At 41.6% G+C, this 22,264-nt stretch overlaps 1 protein-coding gene across 3 annotated transcripts in view; it reads right to left on the minus strand.

Moving 5' to 3' along the window:
- Positions 1-22,264, minus strand: part of atp11b (ATPase phospholipid transporting 11B) — a 178,517-nt gene that overhangs the window by 120,030 nt on the left and 36,223 nt on the right. For all 3 annotated transcript variants that reach the window (XM_048542084.2, XM_048542086.2, XM_048542085.2), the window contains 4 exons: positions 17,368-17,471; positions 17,202-17,249; positions 12,529-12,593; positions 928-1,009 (listed from right to left, as the gene is read on the minus strand). In XM_048542084.2, coding sequence (XP_048398041.1) covers positions 928-1,009; positions 12,529-12,593; positions 17,202-17,249; positions 17,368-17,471 — 299 coding nt within the window. The remainder of the gene's footprint in view (positions 1-927; positions 1,010-12,528; positions 12,594-17,201; positions 17,250-17,367; positions 17,472-22,264) is intronic.

Raw genomic sequence — 22,264 nt, forward strand, 5'->3', positions numbered from 1 at the left:
ATAAGAACCTCCATGGGAGCAAATGAGTAACAGTGAGAACATGTATGTGTGCCTCTGCAACTATTATTTTTTAAAGTTCAATTTTGAAAGCAAACAAATCTTGAAATTTACACCAGGCAAGGGTGAATTGATCTCTGATCTCAAAATACTTGGAAGAGAGTAGTAATCAAGGTGTGAATGAAGAGTTAAGATTGAGATTAGTGAAAGCAGGGTTAGGAGTATGAAGATGTTCAAAAATAAAAATATGACAGTAGATAGTAGGAATGTGGAGAGATGAGGTCACTGTCTCAGATACCTATAAAGCCTTCAAGAAGCTCTGCTCTTGTGTACTTCTTTAATAAAGAAGCATGGTAACATAGAATTCCATGCTCAACACCAGCTTTCTAATATTAGTTAATGGTGGGTCGAAACTGCAGAGGCCTGGGATGGTTATGTTTTGTAAAACACAGTTCTCATTCAATGGTGGCAGAAATATTCCAGATGTAGCCTCTATTTTCATGTTCCTGTTTCAGGCTTCCTTAATTCATTGTGAGTTGTTCCCAAAAGTAGCCAAACCATTGTTGGTATCCATTTGGTTAATTTTACTCAGATGTAGAGGGAAAGTAATTTACTTTTCTTGTTGCTGACTTACATTTAAACATATAAAGCATGCTCTAATATCAAAATCTGATCAATCTACTAAGTGACATTTAAAGATCTCAGAATGTTTTCTTGAGATAAGATGTACTACACAAGCACATGATGTTGACAGTGTGTAAAATGCAATTACTGTAGTTCCTAGATTGGTTCAGTTAGTATAATGACAAACATGATGGGCTTGATGCCAAGACTGTCACCTCCCACTTTCTAAATTCAGTTTCCTTACTTAAAGAAGAATCCTCACATTTTCTCCTCTGGAAATTTCAGAGCAAGTGAACAAAGACTTACTTTTCTACAGACGAGCGTTTCTGTGATTTGCTCTTATAATTCAAAGCAATTTTAGCATCCATTCCAGTGTAAACAGCCACACCTGGAAATCAAAGTGCAAGATTTACATTGGAGAAATAATAAGCTCAGTTATTCCATAAATGTTTCATTACCATGCTTGGTAACAAGCTCAGCGCTTCATCAGAGTCACTGAGGATATTACCAAGCATGGTAATCAAACGTCAGCAGAACAAACCAGCTTGGCGAGCCAGCCAACCCCAACACCCACAACTTGAGCTACAAATCTACTCCAAAACCTTAAAGCTCAGTTAGTTGACTCAAAATATCTCAGTTCGGCACTAGTATGAAATTGCCTGCCTCAAGAGCGTCTTGTATATAGTTTTTCATATAACAGCTACATGTATCTTTTGCAAAATTCAAAATGACAATGGAAATGCAAACTGAAACTGGAATTGATTATCGAACAAGATATAATTAAAAACCCTTGAACTGTATTCTGTGAAACCAGATTAGAAAGAATAATCCCTTCTGCCAGAGGAATTTACCATGTTTGGTGGTTACAAATATCTAACTGTTTCAATTAATGACATTTGGCACAAGGTGTTAACCAAGTTGTGTGTTTAAACAGAAAAATCAATTTCCACATACAAAAGAAATTATTTTATCCTTTATGAATCACTGAAGGACTGACTGTGCTAAAAATGATGCATGCCAGTGGGCTTTGATCAGGTGATGTTCCTTTTCCTATTAGCATTTCTGTGAAAGGCAGGTTGTGAGCCAAGATTTGAGCTTGCATGATCTTCCCACGTCTACGTGTGTTTCCTCCCACAGTCCGAAGATGTGTAGGTTAGGTGGATTGGGCATGGTAATTTGTCCTGTAATTCTAGGAATGTGCAGGCTAGGTGGTTAGCTATGGTAAATACAGGGTTATGGGGAGAGGGTGGGGTCTAGGTCTTGATCAGATCCTCTTTGGAGATTCGGTGCAGACACGAGGGGCCGAATGGTCTATTGCTGCACTGCAGAAATTCAATGATTCTATTTATTGGCTATAAATACTGCGAGCTTGTTCTTGGTCAAGCAATGTTTCTAACAAAGTCAAATCAAATTATCCGAGTTCCTTGAAATATTAACCACGGTTGCAGGGCCAGTAGCTTAACGTTATCCACTTACAACAGCTTCAACCGTTTTCTAATACCGTGTGCAAAGATCATTATCTCAAAATCCCCAAGAAGACTGGTTTGCTACACTGTGAAATGAGACAATTGATTAAAATTGATATTGAAATGCACACTAAGGGACACGAATAAACAAATAAGCACTTTCTTGAAGAGATAATGGGAACTGCAGATGCTGGAGATTCCAAGATAATAAAATGTGAGGCTGGATGAACAATCATCTCCAACACCATTCATGACCTCATCACCTCAGGGGACCTCCCACCCACAGCCTCCAACCTCATTGTTCCCCAACCCCGCACGGCCCGTTTCTATCTCCTTCCCAAAATCCACAAACCTGCCTGCCCTGGTCGACCCATCGTCTCAGCCTGCTCCTGCCCCACCGAACTCATCTCCACCTATCTGGACTCCATTTTCTCCCCTTTGGTCCAGGAACTCCCCACCTATGTCCGTGACACCACCCACGCCCTCCACCTCCTCCAGAACTTCCAATTCCCTGGCCCCCAACACCTCATATTCACCATGGACGTCCAGTCCCTGTACACCTGCATTCCGCATGGAGATGGCCTCAAGGCCCTCCGCTTCTTCCTGTCCCGCAGGCCCGACCAGGCCCCCTCCACCGACACTCTCATCCGCCTAGCGGAACTCGTCCTCACACTCAACAACTTCTCTTTTGACTCCTCCCACTTCCTACAGACTAAGGGGGTGGCCATGGGCACCCGCATGGGCCCCAGCTATGCCTGCCTCTTTGTAGGTTACGTGGAACAGTCCATCTTCCGCACCTACACAGGCCCCAAACCCCACCTCTTCCTCCGGTACATTGATGACTGTATCGGCGCTGCCTCTTGCTCCCCAGAGGAGCTCGAACAGTTCATCCACTTCACCAACACCTTCCACCCCAACCTTCAGTTCACCTGGGCCATCTCCAGCACATCCCTCACCTTCCTGGACCTCTCAGTCTCCATCTCAGGCAACCAGCTTGTAACTGATGTCCATTTCAAGCCCACCGACTCCCACAGCTACCTAGAATACACCTCCTCCCACCCACCCTCCTGCAAAAATTCCATCCCCTATTCCCAATTCCTCCGCCTCCGCCGCATCTGCTCCCACGATAAGACATTCCACTCCCGCACATCCCAGATGTCCAAGTTCTTTAAGGACCGCAACTTCCCCCCCACGGTGATTGAGAACGCCCTTGACCGCGTCTCCCGCATTTCCCGCGACACATCCCTCACACCCCGCCCCCGCCACAACCGCCCCAAGAGGATCCCCCTCGTTCTCACACACCACCCTACCAACCTCCGGATACAACGCATTATCCTCCGACACTTCCGCCATTTACAATCCGACCCCACCACCCAAGACATTTTTCCATCCCCACCCCTGTCTGCTTTCCGGAGAGACCACTCTCTCCGTGACTCCCTTGTTCGCTCCACACTGCCCTCCAACCCCACCACACCCGGCACCTTCCCCTGCAACCGCAGGAAATGCTACACTTGTCCCCACACCTCCTCCCTCACCCCCATCCCAGGCCCCAAGATGACATTCCACATTAAGCAGAGGTTCACCTGCACATCTGCCAATGTGGTATACTGCATCCACTGTACCCGGTGCGGCTTCCTCTACATTGGGGAAACCAAGCGGAGGCTTGGGGACCGCTTTGCAGAACACCTCCGCTCAGTTCGCAACAAACAACTGCACCTCCCAGTCGCAAACCATTTCCACTCCCCCTCCCATTCTCTTGATGACATGTCCATCATGGGCCTCCTGCACTGCCACAATGATGCCACCCGAAGGTTGCAGGAACAGCAACTCATATTCCGCCTGGGAACCCTGCAGCCATATGGTATCAATGTGGACTTCACCAGTTTCAAAATCTCCCCTTCCCCCACTGCATCCCTAAACCAGCCCAGTTCATCCCCTCCCCCCACTGCACCACACAACCAGCCCAGCTCTTCCCCCCCACCCACTGCATCCCAAAACCAGTCCAACCTGTCTCTGCCTCCCTAACCGGTTCTTCCTCTCACCCATCCCTTCCTCCCACCCCAAGCCGCACCCCCAGCTACCTACTAACCTCATCCCACCTCCTTGACCTGTCCGTCTTCCCTGGACTGACCTATCCCCTCCCTACCTCCCCACCCACACCTTCTCCACCTATCTTCTTTACTCTCCATCTTCGGTCCGCCTCCCCCTCTCTCCCTATTTATTCCAGTTCCCTCCCCCCATCCCCCTCTCTGATGAAGGGTCTAGGCCCGAAACGTCAGCTTTTGTGCTCCTGAGATGCTGCTTGGCCTGCTGTGTTCATCCAGCCTCACATTTTATTATCTTAGCACTTTCTTGAAGCATGGTGAAAAACATAGCCAATTCTCAGGGAATGAAGGGATATGCTTCCATTCCAGTGTGAATCTAGCTAAAGATGGAGGATCCAACGTTTATCCATTGCTGCACAGATCATAGAGAGGAGGAATAACTAAAAAATTAAGTTGCCAGAGACCTGTAGACCCAGATCCAAGTCCGAGATATGACAGTCACCCTGAATTAAGTTGGGAATTACAACTGTCCTGTAACTTCCATATTTGCTCGAATAAAATCTATAATAACTCTACCCAAGACTCAAGACAGGCTGTTTTAAAATGGCCACAACATCGGCAATCAAATGAAAAAGCTTGGAAAAATTTATTACATTAAACATGCCACAATCACAAATTGTCATCAATTAAAGGTTTTAAGAATTCAGTGTTCCAGTTGAGACAATACCTTCGGTATTAGGAACCCATGCAAACAGAGAAACTTAACAGTGATCAGTTGACTTTATTTTTGTGCATGGTCATTACAATAAACAAAGAAAGGTACGAGAGCTAGCATACTGATTTTAAGAGGCTGGCAGAATGCTCAGGGATACAATCATCCACTTCCTATACCCAGCAAAACCTCAGTAACTATTTGCTTTGGTAGACAGTCATGAACTGTCCTCCTGAAAACTCTGATACTTAAAATATGATGAAAAGATTTAGGATTAAGACTACGTGGTCAAGGCTGAACTTTGATGCTAAAAAGTAGATGTTACTATATTGCTCAGTCCAAAAAGCAAAGGAATCTGCATGCTGGTCATTGTTTGTAAGGCTCTAACATATGTTAGTTAAGAATATTCTCCACTTACTGTAGTCACATCTAATCACTGCTGTGATATTTTAGAGAAGGTCAATTACAACTGGAAAACAGCACGGCAACTGCATTTAGAAGCAGGTAGTACTTGTCTCAAGACAACCATGATTGAGCAATAAGTTTCTCTTGGTTCACTTCTTACAAAGATGAGGAGGATCATTTTTCCACAAAACCAAAATTAAAAAATGCACAAGAAACTTTATTTTCAGCAGTCAGTCTTAGCAAAGGGCAGTCTCCTAAACTGACATTTTCTGCTAAGATAACAAAGTGTGGAGCTGGATGAACACAGCAGGCCAAGCAGCATCTTAGGAGCACAAAAGCTGACGTTTCAGGCCTAGGCCCTTCATCAGGGTGTAGGCCCGAAACGTCAGCTTTTGTGCTCCTAAGATGCTGCTTGGCCTGCAGTATTCACCCAGCTCCACATTTTGTTATCTTGGATACTCCAGCATCTGCAGTTCCTATTATCTCTGATATTTTCAGCTGCTTCATTTATGGCCTTCTCAACATCAAAGTCAGAGGGGATGAACATTCACTCGTGATTGGAGACCATTCAGTTTCACTCTGAATAATGGAATGGTCCCTGTCCAGATATAGCAGGATCTGGACAATATTCAGATTCTTAGTAAGTAACATTCATTCACACGATTATCAGACAATGACCAAGTGCAATGAGAATCTAACCACCTCCCTCTCACTTACAACATTATTACTAACTTTGAATACCCTTTCAGAGCCTGGGAATTGTCACTGATCAGAGGTTTAAACTGGGCTTGCCATTTAAATACCACGGTTGCAAAGGCAGGTTGAGAGGGTGGAAATTCTGCAATGGTAAATCAGGACCTGATTTTCCACAGCCTTTCCACGATCTACAGGTCACAGTTCAGGAATGTGATAGTGTGTGGTGAATTGAGGTAATTCAACAATTTGATCAGATGAATACAGCTTGAATACATTCAAGAGGTTCAACACTCAGGAACTTAAAAGTCACGATGCAAGTAAAAGCAACCTACTTAACTGACATTTCCTTCACAAACTCTTAACATTCATTTTCGCCAGAGTGTACCATCTACAAGGTGTGGTGCAGCACGACATCAAGGACTTTAACAACATCTTCCAAATCCATGATCTCTAACAAGTATGAGGTCAACCAGACATACATGAGTATGCAATGAAAGCTGGCCAAGGTGACAGAGGATCATTTTTCTTCACTTTAGTAATTAACTTTAAAAAAAGTACACTTTATATCAGACAAGTCAAGTTCTATTCCAGCCTTCAAACAAGGGTACACGGTCAGCCAGCCAATTAATGACTAAAGCTTAGTTTTCAGAAGGTCATGTTCAGTTATTTTTCGAGTAGCATAAAAGGAGCTCTCCCTCAATGCTGTGTTGGTCAGCAACGAGTATTGCTTTGGGTACACAGTATGAAATGGGAGCTTGGTAAGTGAGTGAGTTTGACGGAGAGCAAGGAGGTGCTCTTCTTTATCCACCTCTTTCAGCCACAATTAAATGGCTTAGTTTGGTCCAGTGAAGCTGATTTGAAGTATTGGCAAGTTTTATACTTATTCTAATTATAATAAATAGTTTACAAAGTTAAAAAATATGAAGTCAGTTTTGCCAAGTGGAATACACATTGTCTAACGTGTGTGAAGTTCTTTACGAACATATCGTCAGAAAGGGTCATTTGACGGCACAAGCTTCAGCCCTGGGTTTTGGATCTCAAGTGGTGGCCAGAGTCATTGTGACGCACCTTTGAAACAGAGAGGTATGTGCAGATTATTCTAACTACACAGGCAGAGGTAGCACTACCTCATTCTAAGAAAACCTGAGGCAATAATCTACGACAATAAATGTGACTCAAGGCTGGTGTGTTGCTTCCCTGATGGCAGGTCCATGGATATCATGGAGCACCTGCAGAAGATTCTCTGGGAGACAGTGAACAGTCAAAAGTAGGGTCATTGTGTTGCAGTGGCAGTGTCCTCATCCCTGAGCATGGAGGTCTGCCTTCAAGTCTCAGCCAGTCCAGAGGTATGTAACAACATCTCTGAACAGCATGATTAGAAAATTTGAAGAGAGAGAGGTTGTGGTCCACATCAATACTAATAGCATAGGAAGGGAACAAGATAAGGAAGGAGGACCTGAAAGCAGAGTTTAAGAAGTATATTTAAAAGCTGGACCTCGACAGCAGTAACCTCAAGATTACTCTCAGTTCCACATGCTAGTGAGCAAAGGAACAAGTGCATTGAATACATGATTGTAGAATTAGCGTACGAGGGACAGCATAGAATTTCAGCAAGTTTTGCAAAACCAAAATATATGGAATACGGGCCATTGTCTTGGCATGCATTAATGACTAGTTAACAGGCATAAAACAGGCATAATGGAGAATAAATATATTTCCCAATTCGTGAATGACAAAGTTAAGTGGGAACATGCTGTGAAAACAAAGCAAAGTGGCTTCAACACGATTAAGTCTGACAACAAGATGGAATTAGTGTCATTTATGGAATATAATGTGCAAGAATGTGAGGTTATCCAATCTGGTAGGAGGAAAATATGGTCAGAGTACTTCATAAGTGACAAATGTTTAGGATGTGTAGACATGCAAAGGCACCTGGGTGCCCTTGTCAACGAATCACAAGTGCAATAAGCAATTAAGTACGCTAATGGTAAGTTAGCATTTACAGAAGTAGAGTCGTCTTGTTTCAACTATATAGAGCTTTCACTAGACCATGCCTTGGTCCCTTTAGTTTAGAAAGCATATGGTTGCTCAAGAGGGAGTGCAAAGGTACACCAGATTTATTCACAAAATCTGTCATATGCAAAAGGATTGGGGAAATTAAGTCTTTTAGAATTTTGAAAAATGAGGATTAATCTCCTCAAGAAAACAGAGAAATACAGAGGACACAGACAAGATAATCCCCCTGAATTTGTGGGGGTGGGAGTGGGGGTAGTCTGGAACCAAACACTGCAATTTTGAAGTAACAGGGAATATCATTTGGGACCAAGAAAATCTCTTTACTCTCAACATGCCAGCAGTTGCTTCGGTTCAACCAGTCGACGCTGACCAAGTTTCCCCAAATTAAACTTGTCCCATTTTCCTACTTCTGGCTCATATCCATCTGTACCTTTCCTATTCATGGGCCTGTCCAAATGTCTTAAATATTGTAATTGTACCTGCATCTACTACTTCCTCTGGTAGTTCATTCCACATATGAACCACCACTGAAAACTCTGCCCCTCAGGTCCCTTTTAAATTTTTCTCCTCTCATGTTAAACATTTTCCGTCTCGTTTTGGACTCCCCTACCCTGGGAAAAAGACCTTGGCTTACCCATGCCACTCAGGATTTTATAAACCTCTGTAAGGTCACTCCTCAACCTTCTATGCTCCAGTTTGTTCAATTCTCCAGTCCCAGTAACACTCTTGTTAATCTTTTTTGAACCCTCTCCGATCTAATAATTTGCTTCCTGTAGAAGGCCAGAACTATGGCTCAGTGGTAAGCACTGCAGCCTCAGTGCCACAGAGCTGGTTTCGACTCCACTCTTGTGTGACTACCGATGTAGCGTTTGCACATTCTCCCCCGTGCCTGTGTGGGTTTCCTCCAGGTCGATTGGCTGTGCTAAACTGCCCCATAGTGGCAAGGGATGTATAGGTTAGATGCATTAGCCATGGGGGAATATTGGCTGGGGGATTAGTCAGTGCAGACTTGTCGGGCCAAATGGCCTGCTTCCACACTGCAGGGACTCTATACATACAGTACTCCCAAAAAAAATGGCCTCTCTAACGTCTGAAACAACAGCAAAGGGACGGCCCAATTTCTGTACTCACCGGCACAAACAAAAGGCAAACATGTCAAATGCCTTCCAGTCTGTTTGCAACTTTCAATGAGCCTCATTCCTGAATCCCTAGGTCTCTGTTCTACAACACTCCCCAGGGGCCCAACTATTAACTGCACAAGTCCTATCCATTTTCGCCTTATCAAAATGCAACACCATGCATTTATCTAAATTAAATTCCATCTGACACTCCTTGGCCCAATTAATCAAGATCTCTTGTTCATCTTAGATCATCTTCCTCACTGTCTACTATACCACTAGAGTCATGGACATGTACAGCACAGAAGCAGACCCTTCAGTCCAACTTGTCCATGCCAACCATTTATGCTAAACTAATCTAGTGCCATTTTCCAGCAATTGGCCCATATCCCTCCAAATCCTTCCTATCCAAATACCCGTCCAGATGGCTTTTAAATGTTATAATTACACCAGTCTCCACCACTTCCCTCTGACAGCTCATTCCATACATGCACCACCCTCTCTGCAAGAAAAAGTTGCCCTTTATGTCCCTTTTAAATCTTTCTCCTCTCACCTTAAACCTATGCCCTCTAGTATTGGACTATCCCACCTTGGGGTTACTTACCTTATCCATGCCCCTTATGGTTTTATAAACTTCTACAAGGTTGACTCTTAGCCTCTGACACTCCAGGGAAAACAGCCCCAGCTTATTCAGCCTCTCCCTATACCTCAACCCTGGTAATATCCTTGTAAATCTTTACTGAACCCTTTCAAGTTTCATACCATCATTCCAAAAGTAACCAGAATTGCATGCAGTATTCTAATAGCAGCCTAACCAACAGCTGTAACAGAACCTCCCAGCTCCTGTACTCAATGCACAGGCCAATAAAAACAGGCATACCAAACACCACCTTCATTACCTTATCTACCTGCAACTCCGCGTTCAAGGACCTATGAACCTGTTCTCCAAGGTTTGTCTGTTCAACAATACTCCCCAGGACCTTACCATTGGGGATACATGTCTTGTCCTGATTTGCTTTTCCAAAATGCAGCACCTCATATTTATCCAAATTAAACTCCGTCTGCCACTCTTCGGCCCATTGGCCCAACAGATCAAGATCCCATTCTACTCTTTGTAACCTTCTTTGCTACCAACTACACCTCCAATTTTGGTGTCATCTGCAAACTGACTAAACTATGCTTCCTATATTGTCATCCAAAGTGTTTACAATAAATGGTAAACAACAGTGAACCAGCATCTGTCCCTGCAAAACACTACTGTCAAGCCAAGTGCATATCCAATTGGCAGGCTCTCTCTGAATCCCATATGATTTAACTGAATTAAACAGTCTACCATGCAGAAACTTGAAAAAGCTTTACTAAAATCCATGCAATGCCTAACGTTCTGCACTCAAGTTTTTTGGCTACTTCCTCAAAATACTCAACCAAATTTGAGATATGATTTCCCATAAACAAAGCCATGCTGACAATGCTTAATCATTCCTTGCCTCTCCAAATGCATGTAAATCTGTCTCTCAGAATCACCTCCAACAACTTACCCACCAGTGACTTCAGATTCACTGGTCTATAGTTCTCAGGCTTCTCCATGCAGCTTTTCTTAAACACACAGCATTAGCAATCTTCCAGTCTTCTGGCAGTTTACCTAACATCATAAATGATACAAATATCTCTTCTAGGGGCCCCATAATTTCTTCCCCAGCTTTCCACGATGTCCTGATGAGGTCCCAGAGATTTATCTACCTTTATGTTTTTTAGGACTTCAGCACCTCCTTTCCTGCATATTGGATTGACTTCAAGACATCAATATTTATTTCCCCAAGTTCCCTAGCTTCCATGTTTTTCTCCACTGTAAATGCTGAAGTGAAATATTCATTTACTATCTCTCCAAACTCCTATGTTTCCACACAAAGATGATCTTTAAGGAGCAGTAGTCTCTCCCAAGTTGTTCTTTTGCCCTTAACAAACTTGTACAATCTCTTTCAATTATCTTTAACCTTATCTGCCCAGGCACAGTGGCTCAGTGGTTAGCACTGCAGCCTCACAGCGACAGGGACCTGGATTCGATTCACGCCTCGGGCGACTGTCTGGGTGGAGTTTGCACATTCTCCCCGTGTCTGCAGGGGTTTCCTCCCACAGTCCAAAGATGTGCAGGCTAGGTGGATTGGCCATGCTAAATTGCCTGTAGTGTTCAGGGGTGTGTGGGTTATACGGGGATGGGTCTGGGTGGGATGCTTCAAGGGGCAGTGTGGACTTGTTGGGCCGAAGGGCCTGTTTCCACACTGTAGGGAATCTAGTCTAATCTAATCTATCTCATATCCCTTTTTTGCCTCCTGATTTCCCTCTTAAGAATTCCCTCACTGCCCTTGCATTCTTCAAGAGTGTCACTTAATCCCAGTTATCCATCCATGACATATGCCCCCGCTTTATTCTTGACGAGAGCCAAAATATCTCTATTCTTCCATTGTGCCCCCCTCTTACCAGCCTTACCCTTTGCTCTTACAGGAACATACTGCTTCTGAACTCTTGCTATCTCACTTTTGAAAGCCTCCTACTTGTCAGCCATCTGTTAACTTGCCAGTCTCCTCCCCAAACAACGTTTGAAGTTGGTGTTACTCCAATTTAAAACTAACTTTAATACAAGACATATCCTTTTCCATAACTATTTTAAAACTAACTAGTCCCAAAGTGCTCCCCTACTAACATTTCAGTCACTTTCCATCTTATTTCCCAAGAGAAGGTCTGAGGGTTATGAACCTTTAGAATTCAGTATGACAGAGGGTTTGGGAGCTTAGCTGTTAAGTATTTTTGAAGTAGAGATTGACAGATTTTGAATAATGAGAAGGACATAGTGAGTGCGTGGGTGATAAAAGGCAGTGAAGTAGTGATCAGCATGATCATAATGATTGCTGAGCAGGTTTAAATAGCTGAACCACCTGCTGCTGTCTCAATGAATTTTAACTGAAAGTGTCCCTTCAACTGGATGATAATGAAAGTGGAAGGCACACAACTGCTGGCGACAATAGAAGGATGTAAAAATTAAAGAAACAAAACTACATAATGCAGAATACCAAGAAAACAACTTCTTGATAAGACCTTTCACTGTTTTCATAGAAATTACATTAAAAATTTGTACATGAAAATTGGAGACATTAAAAAGGTTGTGAATCTTTACTCAATTAAATTGCTTCGTTGAATTTAAGCAAAATGGTGCTCAACTCATTGAATGTATTAATATCTCAACGGTGCAGTGTACGTAAAAATATTCACAACAGCAGACTTGCAATTTCAGTTAAATGTACAAGAATATCTTAACTTTTAATCAACTTTTCAATTTTGACTAAAATATGAACTTGCTTGTGAGTTTCTTTTAATGCAAATTTCACGAAGACAGGCAAAAGAAATTTTATTCAGTTGAGTGGATACAAATTGGCAGAAACAAATCTTTGTACCGTAAACTTCATTTGTATTTTTCAAACTTGCTCCTCTAAGTAGAAGATTTTCTGGTCCCAGAGGTCTGAAAACAGATGACACAAAAACGTCACATTACTTTTCAGCAGCATTTCTATCTAAATCTACAGTCAGTCAAGAAGGTTACAAATTCGGTAGTTTTTATTTGTTCAAAAAACTTAAACATTTGACATTCTAGTACTAAAGCAAGTTATTTCTCGTGTTCCAATGGGAGCAGTTCTGAAAGACAACCTGGTTACCTTATTGCAAATACACCTGGTTTCAACCAGAAAGGCACAACTAACAAAAGGCAAACATTTTCTGAAGTTGCAACTTTGGTAGTCTGGCTAGGATATTTGGCAATAGTTGGGAAAATTCCTTGCAGTTCAGGACTCAATCACTAACAACATTGCGAGCATTGGGTTGCAATGGTTCAAGAAGGCAACTCACCACTGTCTCAATAGCAATTAGAGATGGGCAATAGACACTGGTCCAGCCAGTAGCACCCACATCCCATGAATTAATACAAAAGGAGAAAACCACATCCTTATCTGTGCAAAGAGATAACCACACTCAAACGTAGATAATCTACATGTTATTGCAAGGTAAATTAGAACAACTTCTGCCAGCAGCATGTAGGTTATCTGTGACTTTTTCCCCTATTTACTTTGCTCCTTCCATTCAGTCAATTTTGTATCCACACTGTGACTGTCCATTTAAAAAATAAGCTATAGCTTTTCTCATAAAGCTGTTGTGTGGTACTGAATCTAATGCCTTTTGAGAAACACTCGTAGTAAAACCCTCAACCCATTCTCATTGCAGTCATTCCTGCAGCTTTGGTCCTAATTTTCACTACCCTCAATCCCATATCTCCAAATCTAAATGCAATAAATTTCAGCAGTGTGCATTACAGATCATTGGCCATCGCAACATGCTGTAAAACCTCAACCACTGCTGTAGGCTGGGGTATAAGAGATTTTCAAATGCACAAACACTGAAGTAAACAAAATACTAAATGCTGAACAGATGGACAGCAAAGATAACCCCTCAGCTTTGTTTTTCCACTACCAGTCACTTTCAAATACTTCACCTTCCCATATTTCTGTAACATCCTTAAAATTTATATTCATGACCTAGACTCAAGTTTCTGAAATTCAGGACCCCTGCATTTCCATCCCCACTCCTTCAGCTTATCATTGACCAGCATGCCTCAGTCATCCAAGCAATTTCTTCAATTCCATTCTTAAGCCCTCTGCCCCTCAACCAAATTTGCTCTTCCACCTCTCTGGCTCAGTGCCCCTTCTTTGTCCGATTATGATTGTTAAAGGATTTGGACGACAGGAAATTAGTCTTTTTAAGAGTAATTCAATTATTCCCACTTCCCAGCTTTTTTCTCAACAGACTTGCTTTTCAAAAATATTATTTCATTCATTTATGAAAGTTACTATTGGAGTAGCTTCCACTATACTTTCAGGGAGCTTTGCTACATTTAAGATCTTTATAAATGCCCAAGTTATTATTGATGTTCACAGATGTGTACTTTCCAACTGCAGCTATTTTGTAGGAATGATGAGCACGAAATGAAAAAAGAAGGCATATGTAAGGTTTACAAAATTGAAGACACAAAGCCCTCAAAGAATACAAAGATAGTAGGAAAGACTTTGAACAAGGAATTTGGAAGGGTAAATGGGGTCATGAAACGTCTTTGGCAAACCAGATTAAGGAAAATCCCAAAGAATTTAATACATATGTAAGGAGAATCGGGGTAGCTAGTGAAATGACAAGTCCACTCAAGAAGAAAAGGACAGAATTTATGTGTGCAGCCAGATAAAGTATTTGATGATGCATTTAACTAATACTTTGTATTGGTATTCTCAAAAGGAGGAGGGCATGGTAAATAGTCAGTCTTGGAAAAGTATGTTGATATTCTGGGGGATATCAATATAATAAAAAAAAATTAGGTGTTGGATATTTTGTAAAGCATTAAGATAAACAAGTCCCAGGACCTGACAGGATCTATCCTGGAATGCTGAGGGAGGCAGATGAGGAAATTACTAGGGCCTTGAATGAAATCTTTGCACCCTCTTTAATCACGACAGAGGTCCCAGAAGACTGGAGAATAGCCATTGTTGCTCCTTTGGTTAAGAAGGGCAATAAGAATAATTGGGAGATTACAGAACAGTCCCTTATGCCAACAGTAAGGAAATTATTGGAGAAAATTCTTAGGGATAGGATTTACTCAAACTTGGACAAATATGGATTCATTTGTGATAGGAAGCATGGCGTTGTGCAGGGAAAGTCGTGTCTCACAAACTCGATTGAATTTTTTTGAGGAAGTGACAAAAGATGATTGATGACAAATGGAATATATCTATGTGGACTTTAGCATGGCCTTTGACAAGGCTGAGGCAAAAGGTAAAGTCACATCAGATTCACAGTGTGTTGCCAAGATAGATACATAACTGACTTAGTCATAGAAGACAGAGTAGCAATGGAAGGATGTTTTTTCTGACTGGAGATCTGTGACTAGGGGTGTCCCACAAGGATCACTTGTGAGACCCCCCACTGTTTGCTTTATACATGATTTGGAGTAGAACATATATGACCTGATTGTATGTTTGCAGATAACACAAAGTTTAGGGGAGCTGCAAAAAGCGAGGTAAATTGCCAGATGGATGTGGCAAGACATTGATGGTGACTTGAGTGGGGAAATAGCAGAGTTTAATCTGGATAAATGAGAGGTGATGCATTTTGGGAGATCTAATGCAAAAGGGAAGTAATACAGTAAATGGCAAAATGCTTAGTACCATTAACATATGGAGGCATACATGCCACCAGATCCCAGAAACACAAATGAATAAGCTGGTCAAGGCAGCATATAGCATGCTTGCTCTCAGTCAGGGCATACAGTATAAGAATTGGCAAGTCATGTTGCAGCTGTATATAACTTTAGTTAGGCCACATTTGCAATATTGTTTAGAGTTCAGGTCACAACATTAAAACGATGTAGAGGTTTTGGACCGAAACAGTTTACCGGGATGTTGCCTGTTTTGGACAGCTATGAGAAGAGACTGGTCAAACTTGGCTGGTCTTCGCTTGAACGCTGAAGGATAAGGAGTGGCCTGATAGAAGTTTACAAAGTTACCAGAAACCTGGATCGAATGGATAGTCAGTCCTTTCTCCTCCAGGGTAGAAATGTCAATAAGAGATATTGGTATAAGTTCTAAAAGAAAAGGGCTAAGTTTCTTTCACACATATACACAGAGTGGCAAGTGCCCGGAATGCGTGCCAGAGGAGGTGGTGGATTCAAGGCCCCAACAATTTCCTTACTTGTCTCCCTCAGCATTCTGGGATAGATCCCATCAGGTCAGGAGACTTGTCTACCTTCGTGCTTTTCAAAACACCCAACACCACCATTTCTTTTATATTCACATCCCCTGGATATCAATATGCCCCTCCCAAGACTCACCACCCACCAGGTCCTTCTCCTTTGTGAATGCCAATCCAAATTATTCATTAAAGACCTCATCCACTGCCTCCAGCTCCAGGCATAAAATCCCTCCTTTGTCATTAAAGTGGATCTATTCTTTCCCTAGCTATTCTCTTTCTCCTTACATATGTATATAACACCTTGGAATTTTCCTTAAATCTTGTCTGGCAAAGACATCTAATGGCCACTTTCAGCCCATCTAATTCCTTGTTTTTAAGTCTTTCCAGCTAGCTGCATTTTCTGGGGACTCTATGTCTTCAGTTTCCTAAACATTATGTATGCCTCCTTTTGCTTTTTGACTAAGGTCTCAATTTTCTATTTTCACAGGAAAATGCTAGTCTTGAACCCTAATCAACTGGCCTTTAAAAAGATTCCGACATGTCAGATGTAGATTTACCCTTGAACAGCTGCTCCTAGTTGACATCCCCAGATCCTCCCTAACATTTTGGTAATTAGCCTTCTTCCAATTCAGCACTTACTTTTTTCTTTATGGATAAAGAACTTACAACTTATAGAATTATGGTCACCATTCCCAAAATGAGCTGCTTATTCTTAAACTATGTACAGATATAAACAGAACATGGTTACAAATTAAGACCACATGTTAAAATGGCTTTCATTCTGGAAAACTATAACTGGTATTTGGCTTCCTCCAGTGTCAGAATGAGGCCAAACATAAACTGTGGGAACAACTCGAGCTTACGTTCAACGGCCTGAATTGTTGACATCTCCATCTTCGAAATCCCTCCATCCCCAGCCTTATCTCATCTCCCGCCCCTCTGACCTGTCCTAGCCTGTTCATCTTCCTACTCACCTACCCGCTCCATCCTTTCCACTGACTAATCACTGTAATCCCTGATCTGTATCCACCTATGACCATCCTACCTACCCTTCCCCTGTCCACCTAAATCCCTCTATTTATTTCTAGGCTCTCTCCCCAGTCCTGACCAAGTGTTTCAGCCTGAAATGCGGACTTTCCAGCTCCTCTGATGCTGCCTGACCTGCTGTGTTTGACCAGCTCCATGTTTATTGACTCTGGCTTCCAACATCTGCAGTCTTTACTGTCTACTGGTATTTTATAACTGGGTCTCCTCAAAAATTGTGAATAATTTATGTAAATATTTTTAATTATGACAGGAATTCTTTATAATTTTATAGCAAAACAGGTAGTGCAAGTTCTCATACCTCACTATGTTGTTTGAATTTTGTTGGATTCTAATTTGGCCAACAAACCTGTAAAAGAAAGTTATGAAATTTTGAAACAGAGCAAATACAAAGAAAATAAAGCTTAAAACTGGTACAGAACAGGTTCACACAGACCATGTCGTACAATCATTTTCTTTCAACTCACCTATACAGGTCTGGTTCCGGCTGATGGCAGGTTATGATAGCCCTCAATGTGTCTAGTTGAGGAACAGTGCGCAATTTTGCTATTTCAGGAACTGCATGATGTGTCTAGAAAAGAGCATAACAAGGATTAAAATAAAAGTGCAAAGTCCACCATTCGATAAACTGCATGAAATTCTATAAGTCTAGGTTTTTTTAATCATTTCAAGTCCCATTGAATGACATTTAAAAATCCCCTCTCAATTGCCCATTTGCATTTAACATGTCATTTGTAGAAATAACCATTTTTTGAGAATGTAAAGATGATTACTGATGAGCAAGGCTGTTCAACCATTTATATTCACCTATCCAGAGAGACGAGTGTTTTGCCTGTTTCAGAAGTCAATTAGGTCTCAAAAGAAAGTTCAGCTTCCACTTACTTTGTTTATAATTGGGTAATATTTCTGAACCATTATGTAGACAGTACTCGATTAACATGGCAGTTACAATCCTAAGATCACTGTATTAAGTGAAACCACATATTCAAAACACATATTCCCATTGAAAGTCAAGTAAATCTTCAGGGATGCTCCCAAATGTCAAGTACAGAATACAATCACAATGTTAACAAAGCACTGAAATAGACATGAAAGTGTACAAAAAGAATTTCATTTAATGTTCCTTGGATCATATTCAAGATTGCCAATATGCAGGTGGAAAGCTGTAGATAGGTTTTAAAAGGTTTTCCAGCCTTAATTGAGGCCAAAGCAAGGTAAACAAATAGGAACGTATCTAAGAATGCTGAGTTTTGGTGCACATTTTATTCCTCTGAAATGTTGGGAGTTGGGCAACGACCTCATTATGTGAATTAGATGCAATTTGGTGGAGTTATGGGTGGTAAAATTAAAGGCTATGTTATTATGAAACTGCATTAATCTAAGACAATCAAGAACACTTCTTACTACTATTTCAGTACCTGAAGAATGAATAACCTACAACAGTCACCAAATACATTGTTGTAGAACACGAAGACGTTACCACCTCCTGTCCCATCACTGGGGTAATTATTCAAATACCTTCCTTGAAACTGGAATCCATGTAAACAGGGTAGTGAAACCTTTATTGGTCAGGGCATTGAGTATAGGAGTTGGGAGGTCCTGTTGTGGCTGTACAGGACATGGGGTAGGCCACTTTTGGAAATCCACATTCAATTGTGATCTGTCTGCTACATGAAAAGGTGTTGTTAAGCTTGAAAGGATGCAGAAAAAATATACAAGGATTTTCGAGAGTTTGAGTTATAGACAGAGACTGAATAGGATGGGGCTATTTTCTCTGTAGCGTCAGAGGTAGAGGGGTGATGTTATAGAGGCTGGTAAAAAATCAGACCAGAGATCTTTAATCCAGGCTAGGGAAGTCCAAAACTAATCAGCATAGCTTGATGGTGAGGGGAAATTTTTTTTTAAAAAAATGGCCTAAGGAGCAACTTTATCACGCAGAGGGTCGTGCATTTATGGATGAGCTGCCAGCGGTGGTGATGGAGGCTGGTACCATTACAACATGTAAAAGGCAGCTGGATGGGTTTATGATAGGAAGGGTTTAAGAGGGATATGGTCCACATGCTGACTAGATTAGTTTAGGACTATCTGGTCAGCATGAACGAATTGGACCAAAGGGTCTGTTTCTGTGCTGTATACTTCTAAGACTCTGACATATTAGTGCTATTTCTCCTCTAAGTCAAATATTTAACCCTTTTATACAATCCAACTCCAATGATTGTCATTAACATTTAAACCTTTACTTCCTTACAAGCTCCATCCCACAATCTAGTTGTCCTTGCTGGGTGCTCATCTTGCTCATCTCCATCCTGTCCAACTCACCTTTCCCACAGCTGACCCTGTGAACTCTGTCAGTGGATCAGCTCTCATGACTCCTTTGCATCACTTGTAATTGTTCCCTTGCTAGCTGTGAACTGTGCCTGATTGCATAGAGGTATACAGCACGGAAACAGACCCTTTGGTCCGACTCATCCATGCTGACCAGATAATCCTAAACTAATTTAGTGCCATGTCAGCATGTGGACCAAATCCCTCTTAAACTCTTCCAATCATAAACCCATCCAGCTGCCTTTCACAAATTTTCAACAACCATTTCCATTATTGAGCTCTCCAGATTCTTGAAAATCTCATCCCTGAACAAGTTGTAGAGTCCCTGCATAGACATTCCTCATACAATGCAAGTTGCATAATAAATGAATTGATACCTGAATGCTGTACAAGGGTAATGTCAGTTAACACGTCCCCCACATCCTACCAACAAAACATCAATTTCTGCACAAACAACATTGGTTACTGCTCTCATTCACCACAAAAAACAACAGTAATTGTTGGTGGTGTTGTTGCAGCTGTAACAACTTAGTCACCATTGCTGGCCTGAAGAGACCTCAGACCTGTTTTAGAGTTCTAAGTGTTTCTGCAAGTCAACACAGTAAGTGAAAGGGCATGTGTACTTTTTCCACCCAGACTAGAAGACTAAAGCCAATACCCTTTACCACGATTGTACAAATTTTTGCTGATAACACATCGACAATGCAGTGTAGTTTTGATTTCAACATCCAAGGAAGCCTATATTTGCATAGGAGGCATTACACCAAAGGTTCATTGGATTGCATTCTGGAACAGAAGCACAAGTCAATTGCGCATTTCATTGGAATTTAGAAGAATCAAAGGTGATTCCATCCTATCATGATGGTTTTTTTTTTAAAATATCATGTCAATTTGATTTCTGTAGAAGCCAGCAGTCTATTTGTAACATATAAGGAAAAGCATTCCACGGAATTGCTGCACTTTATAGCGTTAAAACATCAGCCATGTTTAATAATGGGAAGGAGGGTTTGGCTTGTTGAAAGGTTTTCAACAGGTCACTCAAAATACTTCAGCAGTTAATGAACACACTCCATTTAGTTAGTTGGATGGAGGCAGTCAAAGAAATTTGCTACCTTTGACTGTGACTCAGTCAACTGCTTGGAGTAGAGAAGAAAGGTTGCCTGCTATACAAGGTGCTGATGTACAAGGCTCTGAGCCATCAGGACTTGGGAGAAGTACAGAGAGAAAGGAGACAATGATGTGTGTTGGTCTCAGGAAAAGCCCTGGGAGCTTGAGCTAGGCAGACAGGAGGCTTCATTAAAAACAAAATTACCTCCACGCAGGGTGTGAAATGTGAAATATTTCATTGTATTTCACATAATGAAATAATGTGCTTTCATTAAGGACATGATGTCGATGCAATCAGGCACAGTTCACAGCTAGCAACAGAACAATTACAAGTGATGCAAAGGAGTCATGAGAGCTGATCCACTGACAGAGTTCACAGGGTCAGCTGTGGGAAAGGTGAGTTGGACAGGATGGAGATGAGCAAGATGAGCACCCAGCAAGGACAATTGGATTGCGAGATGGAGCTTGTAGGGTTGCTGCCCACAACGAGTCACCAATTGCCTCCAAGAGGCCAATAGAGAAGGATGGAGAGCGGCAGAGAGTGGAGCTGTGGATTTGAACAAGGCTACGCAGCCTGAGACAGCAGCAAGTACGCAGGAAGGCTGAGGAGTCCTGAAAGGTTGAGGTAGGTAAACGAAGGGCAGGTGTAGAGGTGAAAGGAAGCATGATAATAGTACAACAATCTAGGAGAGGTAAAAAGAAAAGTAGCTGAACAGAACAAAATGGAAGAATGAAGATAGGCTTGGATCTGGAGCAGTAACCAAATTAGGCACACAACCGTAAGTGGCAGTAGACCTGGTTGTATAAAGATTAGAATGGATAAACATCTGATCAGAAATACCAAGTAAATAGGAGCTAACAGGAATACATCTAAAGTCAGGGATCCCAAGACAAGATTACAATGATTTAGATTGAGTGGAGTCAGCTCAGTACAAAAAGCTGTGGTCTGAACAAAAAGTGGATGTCATGCAATAGATATTCGAGAGGCAACTATTTAATACAAATACAGATCCAAGAACTGTTTGGAGGGCATAACAGGATAAAAAGATGGTAGCAAAGCTGGAAGACATTATAAAGTTAAGCAGCAGAAGTTGGTTCTTCAGCAAGATGAGTAATTCTCTGGCCAGGAACAAATTAAAGTTGAGAGGTTCTGTGGAAAAGAATCTTTTAGCCACAGGTGTGGTGAGGTGAGTAACAGCAGTAAAATAAGCAAAATTATTTATTTAAGTAATGTAAAAAGAAAATCCACAAGTCAAAAGACAGTAGATGCATCTTACAGTCCAACCAACGTAGTCGAGAGCAGAAGTTTTATTTTGATAAGTGCAGGAATTTGAAACCAACATCTTTTCCAAAGTTCACAGAATAAAACCAAACACAGCACATTATAGGCAGAATCAGTGTGTCACAGTCTGTGGTACAATGCAGAAACATGCTCCCAGTATCTACAGATATCCAAAAATTTGAAGCTAGATACAAGAGGAAAGCCACATAACTTGTGTTTTCAAAATCTTTAACAGAGACCAAATTAAAAGTTGCATACTGTGGATTCTGGAGATCTGAATTGAAAACAAAGAGCCAGAGAAGCTCTAAACCAAGAAAAAACACAAGAACTACAGATGCTGGAAATGTAAAACAAATTGCTGGAGAAACTCAGCAGGTCTGGTAGCATCTGTGGACAGAGAAAAACAAAGTTAACATTAAGTCCACTCTGTTTCTTGCTGTATTAATGCTGTCAAACCTAAGTTCCCCCAGCACTGTTTTAACTTCATCAGAGCTCAAGGTAAAGTCAGGAGATGGGGTTTGATATACAGACAGTGGCTGTTTGAACTAAGTTGACCTGACGTTTGGGGTCAAATAGACGCCCTGTTAGAATTAGAGGAACTTAGAAAAGGAGAGGATTTGAAGTAGTGGGAAAAATAGACAACAGGTTCA

This window comes from Stegostoma tigrinum, chromosome 14 (genome assembly GCF_030684315.1).
Source record: "Stegostoma tigrinum isolate sSteTig4 chromosome 14, sSteTig4.hap1, whole genome shotgun sequence".
NCBI lineage: Eukaryota > Metazoa > Chordata > Chondrichthyes > Orectolobiformes > Stegostomatidae > Stegostoma > Stegostoma tigrinum.